This window comes from Oreochromis niloticus, linkage group LG11 (genome assembly GCF_001858045.2).
Source record: "Oreochromis niloticus isolate F11D_XX linkage group LG11, O_niloticus_UMD_NMBU, whole genome shotgun sequence".
NCBI classification, from domain to species: Eukaryota; Metazoa; Chordata; class Actinopteri; order Cichliformes; family Cichlidae; genus Oreochromis; species Oreochromis niloticus.
In genome coordinates, this window is record NC_031976.2 from 36066837 (window position 1) to 36089393 (window position 22557).

The 22557-nt window shown below is 41.0% G+C and overlaps 1 protein-coding gene across 3 annotated transcripts in view; it reads right to left on the minus strand.

Annotated features, from left to right (window-relative positions):
• pear1 (platelet endothelial aggregation receptor 1) overlaps window positions 1-22557 on the minus strand; it is a 58810-nt gene that overhangs the window by 15673 nt on the left and 20580 nt on the right. For 2 of the 3 annotated variants that reach the window (XM_005456088.4, XM_019364481.2), the window contains exons 2-8: window positions 18091-18201; window positions 17373-17474; window positions 17178-17278; window positions 10630-10722; window positions 3345-3591; window positions 524-629; window positions 64-200 (exon numbers count right to left, since the gene is read on the minus strand). In XM_005456088.4, the coding sequence (XP_005456145.1) occupies window positions 64-200; window positions 524-629; window positions 3345-3591; window positions 10630-10722; window positions 17178-17278; window positions 17373-17474; window positions 18091-18201 (897 nt within the window). Of the gene's footprint in view, window positions 1-63; window positions 201-523; window positions 630-3344; window positions 3592-10629; window positions 10723-17177; window positions 17279-17372; window positions 17475-18090; window positions 18202-21979; window positions 22050-22557 lie in introns of those variants that run through there. The other variant, XM_019364480.2, reaches the window with a different exon arrangement.

Sequence of the window (22557 nt, forward strand, 5' to 3'; positions counted from 1 at the left end):
GGAAAAGCAAGAAAAGGCAGAAACAACCTCATGGCGTCCAAAGATCCACTTTCACTCGCGTACCTGTGACCAGTGAAACCTTTAGCACATTGACACTGTCCAGTTTCAGCGTGACATTTTCCGTTGTTGTGGCAAACACACTCCTCAGTACAGTTTGGCCCAAACCTTCCTTCTGGACATCGCTCGGTACAGACTGGACCCTAAACAGCAGAATGGAAAAATCATTAAGCACACAGAAAAACAAAAAAGACAAATGGACATAGATGCATTATTGCAAAAATATGGACTAAAATGCCACCGGCTTCTGCACTCAATGAGAAAATAATGTGCTGTCAGATGGGCTCGCAATCAGAACAACATGTGCAAGTCATGCAAGTGCATCCTTTCAAAATGTCAGCGTTACAAAAAAGTGACTGTTTTTCCAGAATTCGAAGCCAGCTGGAACATGAAACACGAGCTAATTTAAAACCTGGCAACCTGCATGAGTAACAGAAAAGTGCGAGCTAAAACCCTCAAAATATACCGTCCATCCAGGTGGGCAAGCGCAGATCCCTTTGCCTTTACAGATGCCACCATTCTGGCACGGGCATCGCGCCTGGCATTTCCTCCTGTGACACGAGGTCTCACAGCTGGGGGGAAAGAAAGAAGATGGCTTAATGTCTGACTGCAATTAACCGATTTTAGCCACAAAAGACTGCATTTGTGTTGGTATATTACTCAGAAACCTGCGGTACTCATTTTCAGCTCCATTAAAAAAAATAATTGTAGAGCGGTGTTGAATATTACGCAGTTCAAAATAAACCTTATCAATCTTTAAACTTTCCAGTGTGGACTTGCAGACTCCATGAATGTGGAAAAACTGAGATGAAAAAGGCATCTAGTTTATTCATCCTTTTAAAAACTGATTGATGCTCAATAAAGAAGAAATATATATTTCACAAGCTATAGGACCTTCTGTCGTCTGGCAAATTTCACCGGAAATGGGTTAAAGGGTGTCTTTCACTTGGACTTATGGTTCCAGCTTTTTTTTTTCTTTAATCTTGGCAAATAATTTCAGAACTTTTTTTTAACTTAAAGAAAAGAAACATTTGCAGCCATGTTATTTATATTGTGGTTTCACTGTGGTTTTGTCAGCTGCACATCCATGATGTAAATCTCCTGTTTCTCTGCATCCCAAAGATGCTCTATTAGATTCAGATCTGGGGATCATTTAAACGTTGTTATGCTAAATAAAAGCTGTTCAGTATAACCTGAGCTTTGTTACATGGTGCATTATCCTGCTGGAAGCAGTCGTCAAAAGAAGGTTGCACTGTGCTCATAAATATTCATCTATACTCAGCTAGACTGTTTACTTGATGCTAAGAGCCTCAAAGTGTGTCAAGAAAATATCCAACAAATCATTACAAAATCAACAACAAGCTGAAGCTTTGATCCAAAGCAAGATGGATCCATGCTTTCATGTTGTTTACACCAAACTGTGACCCTGCCATCCAAATGTCACAACAGAAACTGAGACTAATTAGACCAGGTAATATTTCCCAAACTGTTCTCATCTGATTTTGTTGGGTCAGTTTCCTGTTTTTAGCTGACAGGAGAGGCATCCATGTGGTCTTCTGCTGCTGTAGCCAATCTGTTTCAAGGCTCAGTGTGTTGTGCATTCAGAGATATTGCTCTGAAGCAAGATGTTCCTCTTCCAGTATTGCAAGGAATCATCAGAGGAGTCGGAATGTGTCTTTAACCAATCACATTAGAGATTACAACCAACGCAGGGATATTATGTTTTCTAAAACGGATGATATGAAAATGCTACAAATATACACGGTTGTTGACCCAGATTTATCCCCTAATCACTGTTGCCAAGCCGCCTTTTTTATTTAGCTCAAAGTGGAGTGTTGTGCTTTCACATTGGCAGAATGAGAGTTTCCACTAATGTGTAGTGGGGAAGTGTTTTTACTGCTTACTCATCCTCAGGGGCATCTAAAAAACAGGGTGTAACAGATGACTCATGGAGTACAGAGTAGACCATCAGGGTCTCTTTTCAATCTTCAAATTAACTCATGGAAACAAATAAAGAGATGGATCAGCAAAGAGGAAGATGAGGGTCTAACATACCTCCGGAGAACATTCAGGTAATTAAGTAGGGTCTAATCAAGTGCTGTATTAAATGTCTCCCAAAAGAAATAACTAACAAAGTACAATATTCTAAAAATGGCTCCTAATGAAAAGGAAAATACACTGTTAATTTTTAGCAAGAGCGACTCGCGGAAGGCTGCTAAAATATCCGAACTGTTAGATGGATTGCAATCTAATTTTATACAGGCACTCATGGCTTCCCGATCCTAAATTCATCCCACCGCACCTCCATAATAAACGGGACCCAAAGAATCTGCTGCCAACGTCTCACAGAGGTCCGTGCCCTGAGGGGTCGGAGCTATTTTGGTGGCATGAAAGGTGGTTTTAATTTTGTGGGTAACTGGTGTGCATCTCTTCAACATTTCTAATTAGTGTGTCAGGCATCATTCTGATTTGATTAACTTTTTGGTTACCGCTAACACAACTGCTAACAAGGTATCAATCTTCAAGCTGTATATTTTCTTGCATCCGATAACCTAAATATAGTCCCACAAACGTCTAGTGTGATCTTACTTTTGCTCACCAGATGCTTTCAGCACATTAGGATGAATATCTGCTTCGACTCTTAGGATTAATCAAGAATCTGACCATATTTTTCCATCAGAATTTCTTCCATAGCCTGGAGCTGAAAGTCGATTTTTGTACCTTACATTCCTAATAATCATCTACTAACATTTCTTCTGGTGTCACCACAAGGTTACTCACAGACTTTAAATGTGCTTTCAGTATTGACTCCCTGAGCAGAAATGTGAAATAACTGCCTACCCTTCTACTTTTAATCCAGCACCATCATGGGCCCAGAATTTGTGAGATAATTGTCAAAATATACAATATATATACATATATATATATATATATATATATATATATATATATATATATGTATACAAAGTACAGACTCGGCTGCTAAGAAAATGTTAGCATTAACAGATTAAGGAAAGCTGGTAAATATGGTTAATGTTGGCACTTTGGATTTGTCATTTTGTCATCATCGTGCTTGCACAGCTGTAGTTTCTGTGAGACAGATGGTTCATTTTGCATCTTTCATGCAAATCTCGCCCAAGAGTCAGATTTTGAATGAAACTGAAAAGTAAATTCTTCATAGAGAAACATTGCCAATGTTTGTCTGTAAATTTTTATCACTTTTTACAAAGTCAGTGTTGGATTTTAGAAATTTGATATGCTGAGCTGTTTTGTTTGTTTGCACTTACTAAGTCCCTGTGAATCCATCCCGACAAATGCACTCTCCTGTTGCTTTATCGCAGGATCCTCCAGTCGCACACTTGCACCTCTGCAGACAGCGCTTTCCAAACGTGCCTGCTGGACACGATTCTTCACAGTAGCGTCCATTGAACCCCGGAGGACAGCGACATGTTCCCTTCACAGGGTCGCAGAGAGCTCCGTTCTCACACTTGCACTGCTGCTTGCAGTTCGCTCCCCAGTGTTTGTCGTCACAGTCTGAAAGGTCAAAGGTCAAACTCAATCTCAGTATACTGAATCATGTAAAACATTAGCCTTTTCTGCCATTTTTTAAATATCTTTTGGTTTTGTTTCAAACTGAACGAGTTAGTTTGTATATAGATATATACCACAACCATGGTGTTGGCTTGTTCAGATCATATCCTTTAAATCTCATATGGGCCACATGTAACCTGTTTCAGCCTGCTGCACAGCTTCTCCTTTTAATTGTCTGACTGTCACGTCTGCTGCCATGCATGCTCTGTCATCTACTGGGGCTCTTCTGTTGCAGCTCTCCACGTTGAGAGACAGCGGCCATAGCTTTTCTATAGCTCTTGACTGTAACCGGGGGGTAGTAACAAAATAAATACAGGAACCTGCAATGTGGGCTCCTCTTCTTTGTGTTTGTGCTGTTGTTGGTGTCTAGCTTCGCCCTGCTATGGGGAATATAAAAAGATCTCATCTGTAGTGGAGTGAAGCCAAGTGTTAAAAACTTTTTTTGATCCTTGATGTTTATTTGCTTTGATGCTTCATCTTTGTTCTCCTTTTCAAGCCAACTTTTCAAGCCATGAGCATTTGACCCACACATAACTCTCTCACCATCAGGGGATGCATCGTTGGCTTTTTTAGGACTTCCACCAAGCTCGTCTCTGCATGGGCTGAATTCCCACAATCCCTTTGTGCAGACAAAGACAAACCGACGCAGGACCGTAAATGGTGCATTGAGGGGAGTTCAGAAAGAAGAAGACTAGCAACTGTTCAATGACCACAGACCCTGGAATGTCACTGAAATTCACCAATTTGCAGAGATGAGTCAGAGTAACACTGACCAATGAGAAGAGAGCACACCCTGAGATATGTTCTTCTCAACTTTGAGGGAAGCGACTGAAGCGACTGCCAACGGGAGAAATTGATACCACTGACTGGCATGTGATGAGGTGAGAAATACAAGCACAACATACATAATGATGTTCTAAAGTCTAAGTGAAACAAGCGAATCACTTCATATGTGGAAGAGACTTTAGGAAGAACTGGCAGGATGCAGAGCCACGCGGCCAGATTACAGCAGATGGAAACGATGATCTTCTTTCAGCTGAAGTGGTCCTGATTGATCTCAGCTAAAAAGGATTCATCTCAGCTTTCAAACACGTCTTTCCAAAAATCCGACTGAGCATGTGTTTATACAGGACATCGCATTACTGTATTTATTCTGAAAAAAGTTGTCCTTTTGTTTTGTTTTTTTTCCACAACCCCCACAGCTCGTGCAGTCACACGACTCCACACACTCACACGACGGAGCTTCTCACTTTCATTGCCCACATTTTCCAGCGATTTAAACCAGTCGTTTTCCAGTAAAACCTCCTGCTTCTCTAAACAGTGAGTCAAAGCTACTCTGCGATGCTGGAAATGAAATAAAAACACAGAGTCAAAATAAAATTACACATGATTATTGAAACTTGCATACGGTGCAAGTAGGATGATTTTGTGTCCGTTCTGTTTCTCCTAATTGATTTTGCTCCCCACACACTGTTATGTACGCTCAAATATATGATGTCATGGGAAACAAACAGAAACAAATGTGATTAGATTCTGTGCCCTGTGCAACAACAACAAGAGAGGGAGTGTCTGATGCCATTCTTCCTCATCCAAATGTATCCCTTTAGCTTGCAAGTGTTACGTTACTGGCAGATAATTTGGAATTGGCAGGGAGAGCTGCATGGAGAAGAGTTTAATGGAAAATAATGCAGAAGCCTGGTGATTGGCTCTCAAGGCTTGCACGCAGAGGAAATTCACACAAGGTTTGGATTTCAGTTCATGATGAAGAGATCTTAGCCCATGGAGAGAACCCAGATTGGTCATGGGTGCATTCTTAAAATTTCTCATCAATTACCTCGACTATCTTGGACATTGGAGAAAACGTGATATCCAATAACACTGACGTAACTGATGGATGGGAGTCGGTTATCTTCTCCCGAGCTAAAAGTGTTTCCAACAATTTCACGCTGACCTGCAGTGAATCATCCTCTGCTCTGTGAGCTACGCTCCATACGTGTACGTGTCTCACCCCCACCTTTGCCTGTGTTAAACATATGCCCGAGCACCGCTTAGAAAAATACAAGGAACTGCATTGACTGTTACTCTCAGCACGTACAGCCAAATTTGGCGTGGAGCAAATCGCGCTGCCACAGACTGTAGTGTTTATTGCGCTTACTCGAAGCCTCTTTTGTTTAAAAGAACCATAACTTCACTTGTTCTCTGTGTGGGCATTGGAGAAGGCAGTATGTCACGTTGAGTAATGAGAAACTCAGCTGGAGCAGCGATTATGTTTACACAGACATTCTCCAGGGCACCGGAGCAGATTTACTGAAGGGCTCTGAGAGCTGACTGCTGATACAACCAGCAGTTGTATGAGTGAGTGGATGACATTTACCAGAGTGGACATGAACAGGAAGCTATAATCCCATTTTTATTAGTCTTACTGTGGAAATTGATTTTCAAGATTGTACATTTTGAAAAAGAATAAGTCATCTGGATATATGTGAATTTAAACTTTCGATAAAATGATTACAAATCCCTTTTGCCATTCTTGTTACTTGGGCTTTCAATATCGGATATGGCCAATTTATTCTTGATATAGCTGTATAAGATGTCCACAATTCAATTATTTTTGTTTCAGGTATCAAACATGCAGTAGACCACTGCATGTTTGCTGCTACTGTATATCAGCTGCATTCTCTCAAAGAAAAAGAAAAATGTCTTCAGTGCAGACATTGGCCTTGTTTCTGTTGCAGGAACTAGCAAACTGTTTCATCTTAGTGCATCTTTGTGCATGCTCTTACTGCAGAAACCAGCCTGTAGGACCTCTTTCTGAGTTCTTGCCATTAGAGAAAACAAGCATAGTCACCATTTAAGGCATGTCTGAGCTTCACCCAAAACTGCTGAGCCTTGCTCAACGCTGATTATGAAAACTCAGAAAAAGCTTTCTTTCATGTAATCGCATCCTCCTCATGTTGCTCACATGAATGCAGTCGCATTGGAAACCCAGTACAGCTTAAATCAAGTTAAGGAAACATATTTTAACATGTTAACATTAGTTGCTATGACTTTGTTCACCTGTCTCCGAACCCTCTCTTTTTCTCTCTCTCTTTTACTGCCCTGCTAGCTAAAGGGTTCTCAGGACATACATGTAGCAAATGTTTTGCTCATGTTGACATGTCTTAATTTGCACAAATATGGATTTCTCCAGGTTCTGTGTAATCACAGCATGTGAAAATGTTTCTTTGCTTTGGTGTGAAAGAACAGTGAGTGCAGGCTGCTGTAATATCAAACACTGCCGTCAACAATCTAAAATTTGCCAAATACAGTAGTTGGATGTTATAATCAGCAGTACAGCTTATTAAATTGTCTCACTTTCTTTTAAACTGAACTGAACAGTCAAAGCTGTTGCAGTATTGCTCCATCACATCACAAGACACATGATTTCAGTGGAAACAGAACAGCCAAAAGGCCCAAACAGGGCTCCATTACTCTAAATGTTCGCACCACCAAGTCTCTCCCAAATCTGCAGCGGCCAATAGAGTTATCCAAAACATGATTCTGTATGTCCTAAAACACATCATGACTACTAAAAAACTATGTTTGGATATGGATGATTTAGATTTATGCCTAGTAATTTTGCAACTGCAGATATCCACAACTGGATATTTGCTGACAACAGTTTGCAGTAGTACTATGGATGGGAATCAAGTACTGCTTCCAGTTGGGAACCAGTTCTCGATTTCCATGAGAATTACATGACTCCAAGACTATCACTTCCTTTTATCAGAGCTGGCATAGTTTTCCAACAGCTGCACATTGCAAAACAATGACTTCAAACTAATGGCAGTAGAGCCTCTGCTTACCTGATTCACATGGAAGCATTTTTATTCCGTTTCTACTCAGTGTTATGAGTTTGAGAGTTAGCAGGCTCTTCTCAACACAAATATGATAATGAATCAATAGAAGGACCAATCCATAATATGACACATAACAAGAATCAATTACTATCAAACAAATCTAATCATCACTCCCACATTGGAGATGTGGTTTCTGAGCACCCAGCTGGCTGAGTCCTTCATCAGTTAATTATTCACATCTGTTTGTTTGCATGTACTTTAGCCAACGTATGTCCAGCACTGATTTAATCATTATAATAGAGAGTCAAAATTGCCCAAACGTTGATGTCAAGGGAGCATTTAAGACCCATTTTCCTTTCTAAGTGCTTGCATCTGTGAAAGTACTTCATTAACCTGCCCTGTGCCTGATAGGTTATCACAGTAACACATGCAGAAATGATGGCCTTCTATTTTGAACTATGAAATATCTGAGAAGCACATTTTCTCAGCTTTGATTAGAGAAATTTATCCTACAGAATAAAAGTGTGGCGGGGGAGGCTGGGATGAAGTTGGTACGGAGGAGAGCTGGTAAAGGTGGTTGAGTTTAAATATCTAGGATCAACCACCCAAAAAACAGACAGTCCACAAGAGAGATGAAGAAGACAGTGCAGGCAGGATGGAGCTGAGTGTCAGGGGTGATGTGTGACAGAAGGACAGCTGCGAGAGTGAAAGGGAAGGTTTACAAGATGGCAGTGAGACCTGCTGAGATGTTTGGTTTGGAGATGGTGGCGCTGACAGAAAAACAGGAGGCCGAGCTGGAGGTGAGTGACCAGGCTGGACAAGATTATAAAAGACCGGTATTAGACAGCCAAGGGTCAGACAGTTTGAACAAGTGCAGAGGAGAGAGAGTGGATATGCTGGACAAAGCATAATAAAGACAGGGCTTCCAGGCAGGAGGAAAAAAGGAAGACTACAGATTCATGGATGTAGTGAAGGAGGACATGGAGAGACTTGGTGTGACAGAAGAGGATGCTAATAATAGGGTGAGATGGAAGCAGATGAGCCCCTGTGGTGACCAATCAAAGGAAGCAGGCAAAAGAAAAATGATGCTGTGTATAAAAATATTTTTCATCTGAGCAGTAAAATGTTGACACCACTTCTATGTTAGCGATTCAGCTGCACAACAGAACATGTAAATCTGATTGTGTTGACAACATGTATATATATATATATATATATACACACACAGTTTTTTTTAATCAAAGTGACATTATTCTAAACTGCAAACCTTAAATATGGATTTTCACTGAATCACAGAGCTCTTATGCACCTCACACTTTAATAATGGAAATCTAGTCTTCACAGTATGAATGATCCTATAAAACAAACCTTGCTACTCAACTTGTGGCAGTAAAACTACAAAACAAGCCTAAATTATAAATTAATTTGAGTTCTTATTGATATTTCAGTGGCATCGGCGTTCTGTCCCTGAGTATGTACAGCACTAAAAATAGTTAATCTTGTAAAAAAGAATTTCTAAATAAAGTTAAAGAAAAAATCCTCCTCCCTTCTGAGTTGAAGATATGACTATGTACCCACAGGACGAGTCATTAATTTGACCACTACTGTGATTCAAACTGGAATCTGCATTACTGCATGCAAGTAAAGCCACTAACTGCTGCACGCTTCAGAGCTGGCATGTGTTCAGTGTCCTTTATGAAGAATACAGACAGACATGATGGGAACATTCTTCCTTTTCCCGTGTGTATTGTCCAAGCAGCGCCTTGGGTTTTACTTGCATCCAAAGTCCACATAATCTCCTGAACACCTAACAAGCAGCACTCACTGGTGATTTTTGGAATTCACCCTTCAGGGTCCCTGAAAAACCTGCTTTGGGAGCTAGAAAATCTGTCCCTGAGGAATACCGGAGGCTTCATTGCCTCTTTGTCCATTTCATCCCAACCCCCTCCTCTATTTTTTTGTCAAGTTGAGCCATCTCTCCTCTAAATCTAATCTCTATATTCATGAGCAAACAGAATGAAGAGTTTTCAGTATGAAAACATTAGGCCCCTCTCCTCTTTCCCACAGCTAACTAGCTCAACACACAGGCATCCAGGAAGTGTGGGGTCTTATTCTGCCAAGAAAGACTCCATTACAGGAGCCAAGAAGAAAAAGGAGTGGAAGAGGAGCAAAGAAAAGAAGAAACTTAAAGTGTGGGTTGGGGTAGCAGGGAAGTGTAAGAAGAGACCGAGAGAAGTGAGCCATGCAAAAGAAGGAGAGTGGGGTAACATTTTCCATTTCCTCTTCCCATCATCCCGCTGTCAAGGCATCAACCACTACCCGCTAAAGCTAATTCCTGCTCTCTGCAAAGCAATAGGGGAAAACAGAAGAGGGGGGCTGTGTACTGTTGACCCAGCTGAGTGCGATGAAATGGGGCTGAATATAGTGGAAAACGGGGGAAACAGGAGCCCCTTAAAAATGCAGCTCTGGGTTCACACTCCACTGTTTGGATGATCAAATTTAAAAAGATTTCAAAAAAGACAAACGGGGTTAGATTCACGGCTCTCAGCGGTTATATAACTATTTCTGCTGACTTCAGTTCTGTAACAGGAGCCAAAAAGTGCAGCAGCATCAGCCTTAACTCTTCTTTATGGACTCCTTTCTGAGCATGAGCTGGAAACTCACTTACTTAACTCGTAACTTACCACCTCTACACTGCTTGTGTTTGCAGGTATTGATTGTTTTATTCCTTTTATTTTGACAGCACATGTCAGCTTTTTTAAGAAAAGCTGATTTGACATTGCTTCTTCTTTTTTTGTCAGTAACCATGAATGAACGTTGGAGGTTCAGCTCAGCATCCTTGTGGACTAGTAAACTGGTTTCTGGACTGAGTCTGATATAAATGAGTCACTGCTGTGCATGCGGTAATGCTCCCTTGCTGTTTCCATTGGAGAGGCTTCAGTGTGTGATGGAGAGGTGTATGTGAAGATCAGCCACTTGACTAATGGCCATTGCTCATTTCCTGTTGTGAATGTGAAGTGTATTTTTTCTGTGGAGCTGAAGGGAAAGGGAAAGAGACGAAAGCAACAGGAGAAACAGCAAATGAGAGAAGAGACGAGAGAGTGAGGAAATGTCTGTAAGCGAGAGGGAGGCTGATTCATACCGCTGGAGCAGTCATCTCCTCGCCAGCCTCCCTCGCACTGGCAGCGATCTGGAGCGACACACCGGCCGTGGACGCACTCCTTAGTGCAGCGAGCTGTTGGTGAGAAGGAACAGAATTAGAAACAGATTTGTGGAGAAGGGTCAGGGTTTTAAAAAAGCTTTAATGTTTACGTTATCTCAAGCTTTTGGCCAGAAAATTGGATAATGTCACAAAAGCACAGTAGCTTTTTATTTAACCAGGTTCCACTGAGGCTGGTGACCTCTTTTTCCAGAGAGAGCCGCCAAGCGCTTTCAATCAGGACGATCCAACATCAGGCACGCAAATAAAACTGTTGTAAAAACCAGGTTACAAAGTAGGAGGGCACAAAGAAAACAAAACTTACTAAAAGACAGTGTGTGTATGAAAAATGGACACGCACAGTCTTTAAAAAGCAATGCATAAACCTGCATTCTTTCTATCTGCAAGCAAGGGGTGATCAGTCTGGTGCAGGAAGTAGTCCATTTATAAATGAGAGAAAATGACGCTCACTAAACACCAGATTATGGTTTCAGCGGCAGGTTTGAATTCTACATTTCATTGTAAACTTCAAATCCATCTCGTCACATACAATAGGCCCCATCGTATCTTAAAGACCCATTTATCACCCCAACACAACACTTCACTCTCTGCTTGTGTTTCCAAGAATTTCTAAAAGTGGAATGGGAGGCAGAGCACTCAGCTATCAGCTCTGGGTTTGGTTTCAGGAGACAAACGCCCTCTCTGAGAGTCTGCCTTCTAAAGAATAGCCTTCAAACTTTCCATGTTTGATAAAGCATATAGTTAGTGCTGGATATAATGACCCTAGACCATCCCATAGTTATGGTGCCATCCATTCAGCCATGCCCAGTGACTTCTGATTCTCCTTCTTCTTCTCCACTTACCTATTTCATTCCCCATGTGTTTAGATTACTACTACTGGATATCATCAGATTTTGTCTTCTGCCAACCGTGTGTGTTTTGTCCTGTCTCTTTATGTCAACCAGTGGTGGCAGATGCCTGCCCCTCCCTGAGCCTGGTTCTGCTGGAAGCCTCTTCCTGTTGAGAGGGAGTTCTTCTTTCCCACAGTGGCCAAGTGTTGCTCTATGAAACTGTCTGATTGTTGAGGTTTTCTTTCTAATCCTGTAGGAGCTTTACCTTACAATATGCAGCACCTTGAGGTGACCATTGTTGTGAACTGACTTTATATGAATAAAACTGAACTGAACTGAAGGTTTGGGGTTTATTTTGAAAATTATCGACCTATAAGTTACCTTCCAACTTAACCTTTCAAACCATTGCAAAACAACTGATCCTAAGAAAACCTAAAAAAATATCTTTCTTTATGGTACAGACTGAAGCCATTCACATGCGAACAGCCATTTATTTAATTAATAGTCTGATATGTTGCTTTTTTCAGTCATTCTGGTATCACTGCAAAATCCCTTCACGTCAGCTCAGCTGGCTTACTTTGATGTAGCACAGAAGTATCCTTGGTTTATCAGTGCACTCCATCCCTCGTTATGTTTGGTTTCACTAAACCGAGATGGTGTTGATCGAAATGATCAACTCAAAGCTTCAAAACAAGAGTCCATTAACCAGTGGATGATGTTGCATTACCTATGTCCATCTTTTATATACAGTCCAGACTAAAAGAATAATTTACTGCTAGGTTAGTTAAGCCTTGTACCTAAAGGAGACCACATATTTAACTCAATTTGTTTCTGCAAACTCATACTGGCTGCAGTAGCAAACATAGTGTTTTCTCTTCATACGCTGGAACAGGCAGCGGGAGATGTGTCTCGGGAGATTATGAAATCACTCCAAAGATATGAGGGTAGTTTGTCCAGCATGGCCTCGTAAATAAAAACATACCCATGACTCAAGAGTGAGATGGCCGGCCAACAGCAGACTACAGGACACGGTGATGAGTTATTGGTTTAAAAGTTAGACTTGATGCGCTGCGATGAGTCTGGTTTACAGAGACATTGCAGTGATATGTTGGTGAATAACACGTCATCGTAATCAGTGGCAGCAATAAGCTTTTTCCTGGCTTTGAAAGAAGAACAAACTCACTTTCACTCAAATCAAGTTTGACTCAGAGTCACTGTCTGCCACTGAAAACTCAGACTGCAAGAAACAAGATGAAGAAAAGAAAACAATTAATCTGCAGATTATTTTCTGGAATCACTGTGTAAAAGTCTGCGAAATCTCTTTAAAGTAAAACAAATAAAAAATAACAGAAGACTTTCCAGGAGCCGTGAATACATCTTCAGAGGTCTTCTTCTGCGCAGTTCCAAAGATATTCAGTTTGCAATGATAGAAAACAGAAGTGCAACAAATCATCACAAAAAATGACAAATTTATTTTCTACTGCTTGGCTCATTGATTGATTAATCCTTGCAGCTAAGCTTTTTCCCATTTTCATTTTTGTAAGATTCCAGAGTTACTAATTATGCTTCATGTCGGCATGATTTTGTTCTTTCAAAATGTTTTTTTTAATCATTAAACGCCATGAAATAGATTTCAAAGCAACAAATTCGAGTTGTTTATACAATCAAAATCTATTCAACTGTATTGTTTCCCTGTAAATGAATTCCACCCATCGTAAGCGGCGCACGAGCTGCCAGCTCGACAGCTGGGCTCAACCATGCAATTGAAAGCTCCAGTGTTAAGATGCCATTCAGACTGTCAAGGAGCTTCCTTGTAAAAAGAGTCTCTCAGCTGTGCGCAAGCCAACATCATAAACGGCTCTGCTGTTAATTAAGTGAATTCAAACATGCATTTATGACTGGAGACTACAAATCTCTTTAATTTTTTCGTTACAAAAGCGTTTTCTCTGCTGACAGCAACGTGCTGCGAGTGCACATGTTTTTCTTTCAATTCAAACTCAATAAACAGTAATTTTACTGATTACTTTTTCCCCTTTAATTGAAGGCGTGCGGATACTGGGGGAGGGAAACTTGGGGATCTAACATGTCATCAAACGAACAAGGTAAACATAATTATAGGTAATTATATATATTTAGAAAAAAACACTACATTGTACAGAAACTGGGTTCAGAGTTATAGATGACACGTCGATGGGGGATATTTCAATTACAAAGCTCAAAACACGATCATCTGGTTCCGTTCTGGCCTTTCTCGAGTCAGTCATGAAAATCAGAGGCTTGTGCTAAAGGTTGCACACAACAGGCAACTGTAAACGCATATTATCTCCGCTGGGCGACAAGCATCCGTCTACAAAATGTCAGTTTTTCAAGCACAAAGCACGCGAGCCTTCTTATTATCATACTTTACTCCTAAGATCATCCAGCGATGTATGGGAAGGTCTGTGAAGCTACAGTAGAACTTCTTCAAACCATGCAGGCTCATGTGCGGTTTCGCGTTATTTATATCTGTCGCTGCTGTTTGTAAGCAATAACAGAGTGTCAGTGCGGTGCTGACAGCTGCAACAGTTTCAACCTATGCGACTACACTGATCGGCCACATTATTTAAACCAGCCAAGAAGAGAGTAGCAGCCATGTGGAGAGAGACACAATGTGGGCAAGCTCCCGATTAAACCTGCGTCATGTTTCAGACGAGTGACTGAAGCAAATAACAAAGGGACTGAAGAAACTGTTGACTGTGGTAAATACACTACAGAGCGTCACCTTTGCAATATCAGTTGGTCACTAACTAACCATCAAAGTGATGCACAATGGGTGAACTGCTTTGCAGATCAGGGTTTATATGCATGTATTTACTGCTTTCTTGCAAATATTAACCCTTTGCATTAGAATACTTCTTAATAAACAAGTACTATAATCTTATGTAATAATTACTCATGTTTTAAATTCAATGTGTTTCATGCCTTAATTCCATTATATCAGTATGTCCAGAGAGCTGACATACTGATATAATACTGATGCCCTTTGCCAGAGTCTGGACCAATAGAAACATGTCCTTGTAGGATGATAGTTGGGTCTCTTCATCAGTGGTAATACAATCAAATAAATGAATAAATAAATAAATACATTTGCCCAAAATGCAGACTTTAACAAATTTTTCATTTTGTTACATAAGTACAATGGAAAATGTTACATTTAATGGAATCTGGTCAAATTAAATTGACTTGATTTGTATACATTCAAATCATATTTTCCTTAATGATTAATTACTTGATTTAATATATTTCAGTTTCATTTCACTCACATTTATTGCTTTGTGTCCATGAGGGCAAAGAATCATTGTTTTCAGTGTATCATGAACAACTTTTATATTATTAAAAATGCCTTTTTATATAAACTGACAAACTCAGGCTCCCCATGTTTGTATGAAAAAACAGAGCCGATAACTTCAAACTTCCACCTGCAGAGTCTTATTTCCACAACTGGGGTTAATATTGTGTATGTCTCCCTTGTACCAACAAAACCACTCTGACCCTTCAGGGCATGGATGGTGGATTTCGGAGTCCTGTGGCTTGCAATGTGAAGCCGCAGAAAATGGGGTTTGTACCAGTTTATTCCTTGGATGCTCAGTCAGACAGGGATCTTGAGAGGCTGGCGGCAGATTATGCATATTGGGATCTTTCACATGTTCCTCAAGCTGGTTCTGAGCATTTTACATTACTGTTGAGCAAACTGTCCTGGTGGGAGAGGCTGCTGTGGGTGATGATTTTGGGTGATTTTGCAATTCAAATTATGATGGCATTTAAAACAGCACCAAATACCTCCACGTATATTTACGTATATTATAAGAGCAACATCATTATACAGTACCTGAGGCACAAATCAAATCAATGTGGATGAAAGTTTGTAATTTTAATTAAAATAAAGCTGTAAAATGGATTGCTAAAATTGCTTTACTACTCTATAATCTAATTTTTTAAATGAATTTATTATACTCATTTCCAGTGTCATATTTTTACTCTCTGACTTTGATGAAGAATCTTTGTATGATTCAGTATTTAATGGGTTTCGGTGCAGCCCGTCAGTTCATCCTCTACCTGAAACCAGCTGTTTTAGCTCCTCTTACTTTAAGGCCACCCTCACTAGAGTAGAAAAAAATTAATATATAGGATATAGAATAGTTGCTTATTTAACAAATGAGCTTACATACTTTATTTTTGCATCATGATACATGAAAACAAGCTGACCAAATGCTGAATTCATTCAAATGATGATATTGATATGAAGCATGCTTTGCTTTGAGCTGCAGAGGCAGCAGTGCCACACGTCTGAACTCAACAGAAGCTTAAATATTATAACAAAAGTTCCTAAAATGATGTGAAATCTTGGAATGAAAACACATCAAATATATTTTTCTGAAAAATTCCAGCAATTACTGCCAGCGGGATGAGAAACTCCAGTGGGTAGTGAACCTACAATTTTGGTTATTCGTGTGCCACGTGCTGCTCATACTGACGATGCACACTGCATGGAAAAAGAGGAAATAAAAGCTTTCTTTGAGTAATGTCAATAAGTTACTGGGTGCACAAATGTAGCACGGTATTGCTCGCAAACTAATCAGTGTGTTGGTACTGATTGACTTGATGTTTTTTTTGTCTATGCCAGTGTCAGAATGCGTTTCCTTTTGTATTCTTCATTTCAGTGCCTTAACATTAGCATTTTGGCTGCTTCTGTGTCAGCTTTTTTTAAAGACAAAATTTGACATATTTGGATGAGAGGGCGGTGCTCAGCAGCATCCATCACCTGTACAGATGCAATGCACAGACACTTATCTTCTCCCTGAGAAACCTGCTGGACAGGCTGTGCCTCACAATAAGCTGCACAAGAAGCTGTGTGCCTTCAGATAATTCTGTTAATGTCTCATCCTCGATAGATTCAATGACTTGAACCTGAAGATGAGGCCTTGCAGGGTGCCGGCTAAAGCTTGAGTTATACAACCAATAATAGAGTTATTATGGCGGGGGTTGGGAGAGGGGAGATGCTGTTTTTAACACCAGCTGTACACAGCTGTACAAAGGGAATCCCCTTTTAAGTCAAAGGGGATTGTGCTGTTTTTCAAACCAGTCACAAGTGGCCGTAAGAGGAATTGCAGTTTTTCCTGGAGAGCTGTCTGGTGAGGTTCTCTGCACAGCGTTCGCTGTATTCCTGTTTTTTAAATAGAATTGCAATAGAATACATTCAATAGAAATATCTAATAAATGTCTGTCTATGACACAGCCTTCTATTTTTATCAGTCTGTTATGAGACACTAATTAGAAGATAACTGTGCCCGTGCATCGCACCTGTTCCACTTATAAATGTAACCTGCTGCACTTAGCTAATAACTTTAAACTTCACTGTCTCGTTAAGTGAAACCAGTGAGTAGGATCACTGTGGCTGTACATCTTTAGTATAAGGAAAAATGTAACAGTGTAATCATTACTCACATTTATGTTGTTTCATTCTTGTAGCGAGAACTTTAATGTCGGCTTTGGTCTTTGCTAAAAGTTCTCCAGACCGATTTGTCTCACCTTTCGTGCTGTCTCTCTTAGTAACATGACACTGATGCACGAGTAGGAGTAAAGGTTTCCACAGCTACTTACGGACACATTTGCCTCGACTCTCGTAGTAGCCTGGACAGCACTGGTATCTCTTGCGGTAATCAGTCTTCACCGCCTGCCTGTAGGCTGTTTTGTAGGTGATCCTGAAAGAATAACATAGGGCACACATTATGTTTTGACTCTCCCCTGGCAGGAAGAGGAAGTCAGGAAGGAAATGAGTCATTCTGCTTCCGCTACCTGTGGCGCATGCATTTATAGGAAGTCCGTGGATCCGAGCAGGGCTCCTCTCCCACTTGGTCATAAGGATGCAAGTAGGACTCCTTTACTGAGGTGGTGAAGCTGTAAGGCAGAACAGCAGAAACAGTGTAAACAGTACTCCCACTCACAGGAGATTTTTTATGAGCTGCAGCGCTGTTCGTCATCATCATCGGTCCTGTCTGAATTATCTAAACAGCTATTGGATGCACTTTTTCACAGAGTCTGTGAGAAAGATGGAATTGACAGAATTGAAGCACACACCCTGGGTGTAGATGACATCAACAACACTCGATGCCATTGTAAACTTCTGCCATACTGTGGCCTCAGTTTAGTAAAGGCATGTCATGTATCTGTTTTACAGTAAATTGTCTGACTGAACTCTGTTTTCTTGCATTTGATTGGTCTGTTAGTCACCCAAATAGTTTTATCCTAGTCACAAATTACTAAAGCAATAAAAGTGAATGCTGAAATTTAATTAGAAAGTTGACTTTGAGCCTCCACAGAGGAGGTACCATAAATAACACCAATGTTCTTTTTATTTGGCTGTTTTTGTGTCCTAATGTCTCGTCTGACCACTTTAACTTTTTAAATTCAGTAAATTGCATTTTTTCATATATGCAATGTATGAGAAAATATGACGATTACATTGTATCACAACAGTGACAGCTGGTTTTTTTGTGTGTTTAAGCAGCCTCACCTCTCCCACGTGCTGCACACATTGGGGTCTCTTGGGTCCAGGGAGCAGCTCAGTCCAATCAGGATGCTAAAAAGCAGCAGGACGGCAGAGCTCTGCAGGGTCGGCATGGTCCTGAAGGGAAGGAGAAGCAGAGACTTTTACAGTGGACTGTATAAACCTCAGCAGGTCACAGGAGCAAAACGCATCCCTGTTGTTTTTACAGAACAGACTGCAGTAACATACAAAGATATGTGACTGGCTGACGGAGGGAGCAACAGTGACAAATCTGAGCTTTAAAACTCTTCTGTTCAATCACACTGTGGAAAATATTCTACAGCTGGAGTTTTACACTCGTTGTTTTGTTTTTGCTTTGCTATTATTAACACTTCACAGCTTGGAGGATGGAACGATTTATTGAAAAACTGGTTTGGGGCACCCACAAATTCCAGTTAAATAAAAGTAAAAGACTTCATTAAAGCTCAGCAGAGGTGAGGCAAAGTGCCAGACTTGAGCGTAACGCTGCCCGCTGAGCTCCACGCCGTCTCAGCCGAGAGCATAAAACACAGGCGTCGGGAGACACCGTGACAGCAGACGCGATGGCTGGGTAGGGTTAGAGCATTAGGAGGAAAGAAAATGAGACAGAAAGAGGGATCACAGTCAAGAAATGTGACTCCTAACTTCATCCTGACCCCTATCAATCAGTGCTGCTGCGAAGCCTCCACGCTCCTGTGCTGTCCCCTTCCACACTCCAGCAGCATCTGGATCCGATCAGAGAATCAGCCCGAGAGAGCGCGCCTCGGCTCGGGGGACCCTGTCAGGCTCTCAAGGAGCCAAAGGGAGACGATTTTTCCCCTAAAAATATCCTGAACACAAGTTCAGAAGGCTGGTTGTGTGAGCCTTCTGGTGAAAGCATCGTGGGAATATAGCGAAACAAGGACATCGTGTTGCCATCGGATCACTCAGTCCAGTCCTCACTGTTTTCTCAACAATCCCCCTCTGACAGGATTTTGGTCACAGCTTCTCATATCAGCTGCATGTGACCGTTGGGAGCTCTCTGATATGTTGAGACGGTGACAATTCAACCCCAGACCGAGAGTATTTTCAGTCAAGCAGCTCGTGTGGAAACATTTCAAAACTCTGACGAGTGGAAAGAAGTTTCTTTCTTAAGATTCTTAGTGGACAAAATCTCTTCACTGTCTTTTGTGATTAGACCTCACTTAAAGTCATCAAAGCTGTGAAAGTGAATCCATGTTCTCCAAGAACACGGCTGTATCCATACATGCACATTTCATAATCCACTCAGGCCTCTCTGCAACCTTAAACCTGAGAACTTGGAGGCGGTCCACACAGCAAGCACAGAGCGTGACGTTCCTTTTCATGCATGTTGCAGTATGTTTTCCACATCCTCAGTCCTGTTCTGGATTGCTCACACTGTTCTTGCTATCACTCTCAGGAGTTGTATATAGTCTGCAAAACCCCTTAAAATCCTGAGGGAGTCGTGCATCTTTGTTTAAAGTTTCATGACAAGAAGCTGAACTTGGTGAATAGCTGTAGCATGACCACCAGTGACTTTGGCAGAGTGCATGTCTACTAATCAAGTCATTTTTCCTATGGGAACCATGAATTCCCTCCAGAATTTTATGAACATTGTGTCACATCAAAATTTGTTTTTAAGAGCTGTCACATGAAGTGCGTCACACCACTCTGAAAATATCACCCCTTCACCCCTTGGCATAAGAATAAAAAAAGACCCAAAAAAAGGGGGCTGTGGGCCTATTTCTTTCCCCAAAGTTTTCACAGCACCATCGCCATCATCTTTAACACCTGCTGCAGCATCTCTCTGTGGTTTATGCATCTCTATGCTCCTGCACTGAGTCCTCATTTAAATGCAAATAGCTACCTTAACAAAAAATATACTGTAGATGTCCACTGTCCAACCACAATCACACCTTAACAACTTCAAGGCCAGAGCAGACAGCCGTGGGCTCAGAGACTCAAAGACACTTAGGAGAGCATTAAAATACAACAACACCATGACCACAGTGACATCTTAAAAACTATGGCTTTTCTTTCTTCTAGAAGTTCTAGAAGTTGTCAGCTCTAATACACATGGAACAATAAACAGAGCACAGCACTGCTGTATCCACTGTACCACAAGGACGCCTCTGAAAAGTGGCAGCAGGTTGTGCTTTAATAACAGCTGCAAACTGGTCCTGGTACTGGGAAATGAGTATCAACTTTCAACCCAGATTGGATTTTTAATGGATATTTTAACACGTTGTCACATGAAAAGATCTGTAATCGTAATTTAAGGAACTAAAACGTTGGTCAAGGTTTATAATGTAAACTGTAAGTCAGTGGAAAAAATCTGATTTGCAGATTCGACCTTGGCGGCTGGCAGTAGTTTCTATCCTGTCTTCTGTATGTCGCCTATTTGTGGTGGAGAAAAACATTTTGCTGACTTTTCATGTGCATGTTTGCATTTTAAGTCACTGCTTTGGAAATTTTGGGAAGTTTCCTGAAATGAAAAAAATATTTCCCTCCAGCTTGATGAATAATACATGCCTCTATGCTGCCAAGGTCAGCTGTTCATTTCCCGTCAGAGCCACCTCAGATATGTTTACCAAATTGTTCTATATGCAAACGTATAGAAAAATAAAGACCAGGAAAAAAGATAATGTGACGTGTTTATAGAAGCGCTTCAGCATAAACATCTCAGCTCCTTTCCATAAAGTCCAGCGACTGGTTATCTCTGCTGGAGATTTGGCACGGTGACGACTGCAGCACAAATCTTCTGCTTCTGATAAACTGCCTTTTACTGCTCTCCTACCCACTGTCAGGAGTTAATTCACTTACTGGCACAACAGGCAACGCCTAAGAAATGTGTGCCACAAAAACAGGATTTTATAAGAACAGGCATATGGCTTTTATTAAGAGCAGTCATCAACTTCCCAAGCCACTTCATTGGAGTGGGGGTAAATATTTTTCATTACCTTCTTTTCATTTTAATTGTGCTTCATTAGAGAAAAGCTTCAAACCGCATGGGAATTCTTAAACAGTGAGAAAGAGCGCGTAATGAGCGCAGATGGTGCTGTTTGGAAGTTGCTCGCTGTTTGCGTTGCATGTTGAAGTTACCTACAGAGGAAAGGTGGAGCAGGGAGACGCCTAGAGCTCCAGGTGGTAGTATCATCATCTGGAAGTCTTCAGGGAGGCAACCCTGCTTGTTTTTAGTGAAACAAAGAAGGGCAGGTACTTTTAGAGAAAGCACCTCCACTCGACCAGTGGACAGACTGATTCTTCTTCTCTCCTCCTCCTCCTCACAGAATGACCTTCTACTCCATTACATTCAGCCGTGAGCAACCATTATTTTCCTTGAGCTTTTTCCAGACTGCAGTCCTGAACCTTTTCACTTGGACAAGTTTGGCTGCAGCACAAAAGCGTGCATTATGTATCATAAACCTTTTTCCACTCCTATTTGATGCATTGGGCTAACAGCTAGCTGGCAGTAATATGTACACACCTCTACAGTTCGAATCCACTGGACACATAATGTAAAATCTGGACCAGAATCAGTAAAAAACCCACAATAGTAGCGACTGCGCCAACATATTTTTGGTTGTGTTTGTGATGAAAAAAGCAGACAATCTTACTGAGCGTAGGGAAACTTTCATGTGGCTCTATAAACCAATAGAAAATAAGCAAAGTGCCATACACGAGCGTACGCTCACACACACACACACACACACACACACACACACACACACACACACACACACACACACACTGCTTCAAACGCCGTTCGTGTGTTCTCATGTTCTGGAGACATTACACATCAAATGAGTCCCATAAGCTGAAGTATTTTTAGAATCTGAGGATATTTTGCTAATTCACGCAGCCTCTCTTCACTCACACTGTCAACAGCGTCCCGCTCGTGCACACACGCGTTGCACCGACTGCAGAATGCTGTGAGAAGTCCAACCGATGCTTCTTCCACCACTGCACAGGGGCTTCAGAGAAAACAGAGCCCAAATGAAAACAGATGCACTGCTTTTATATTAATCTCACCAGACATTTGTACTCATGTTATTACCATATTCAGTTTCAATCACAGGCCCTTCAGGATCTGTAAGTGCTGACAACCCTAAAATAATTTTCATTTGACTTCATGCAACAAAGCCATTTTATTAACAGATAATATTCCCATCAGACTGACAAGATAATAAAGAGTAATGACAGTGAATGCACCCACAGGGCTAGCACTGGAGGGGACACACTAAGCGGGGTTTGTGAGTCACCCTTTTTTCATTGTTCTGGTGACATTTATGAAGCAATTTACACCTTTTTACAGCAATTATTAGTGAAAATGTTGCAAAATTTAGGACCCAGTTCAGCATGTACTGGACTATAACCCGGTGAGGTTCTCATGCATTCTGTGTGGTTTAGAAATGAGCTTATTTTACTCTTTTTTGGGTTTGATTGGACTGTGAA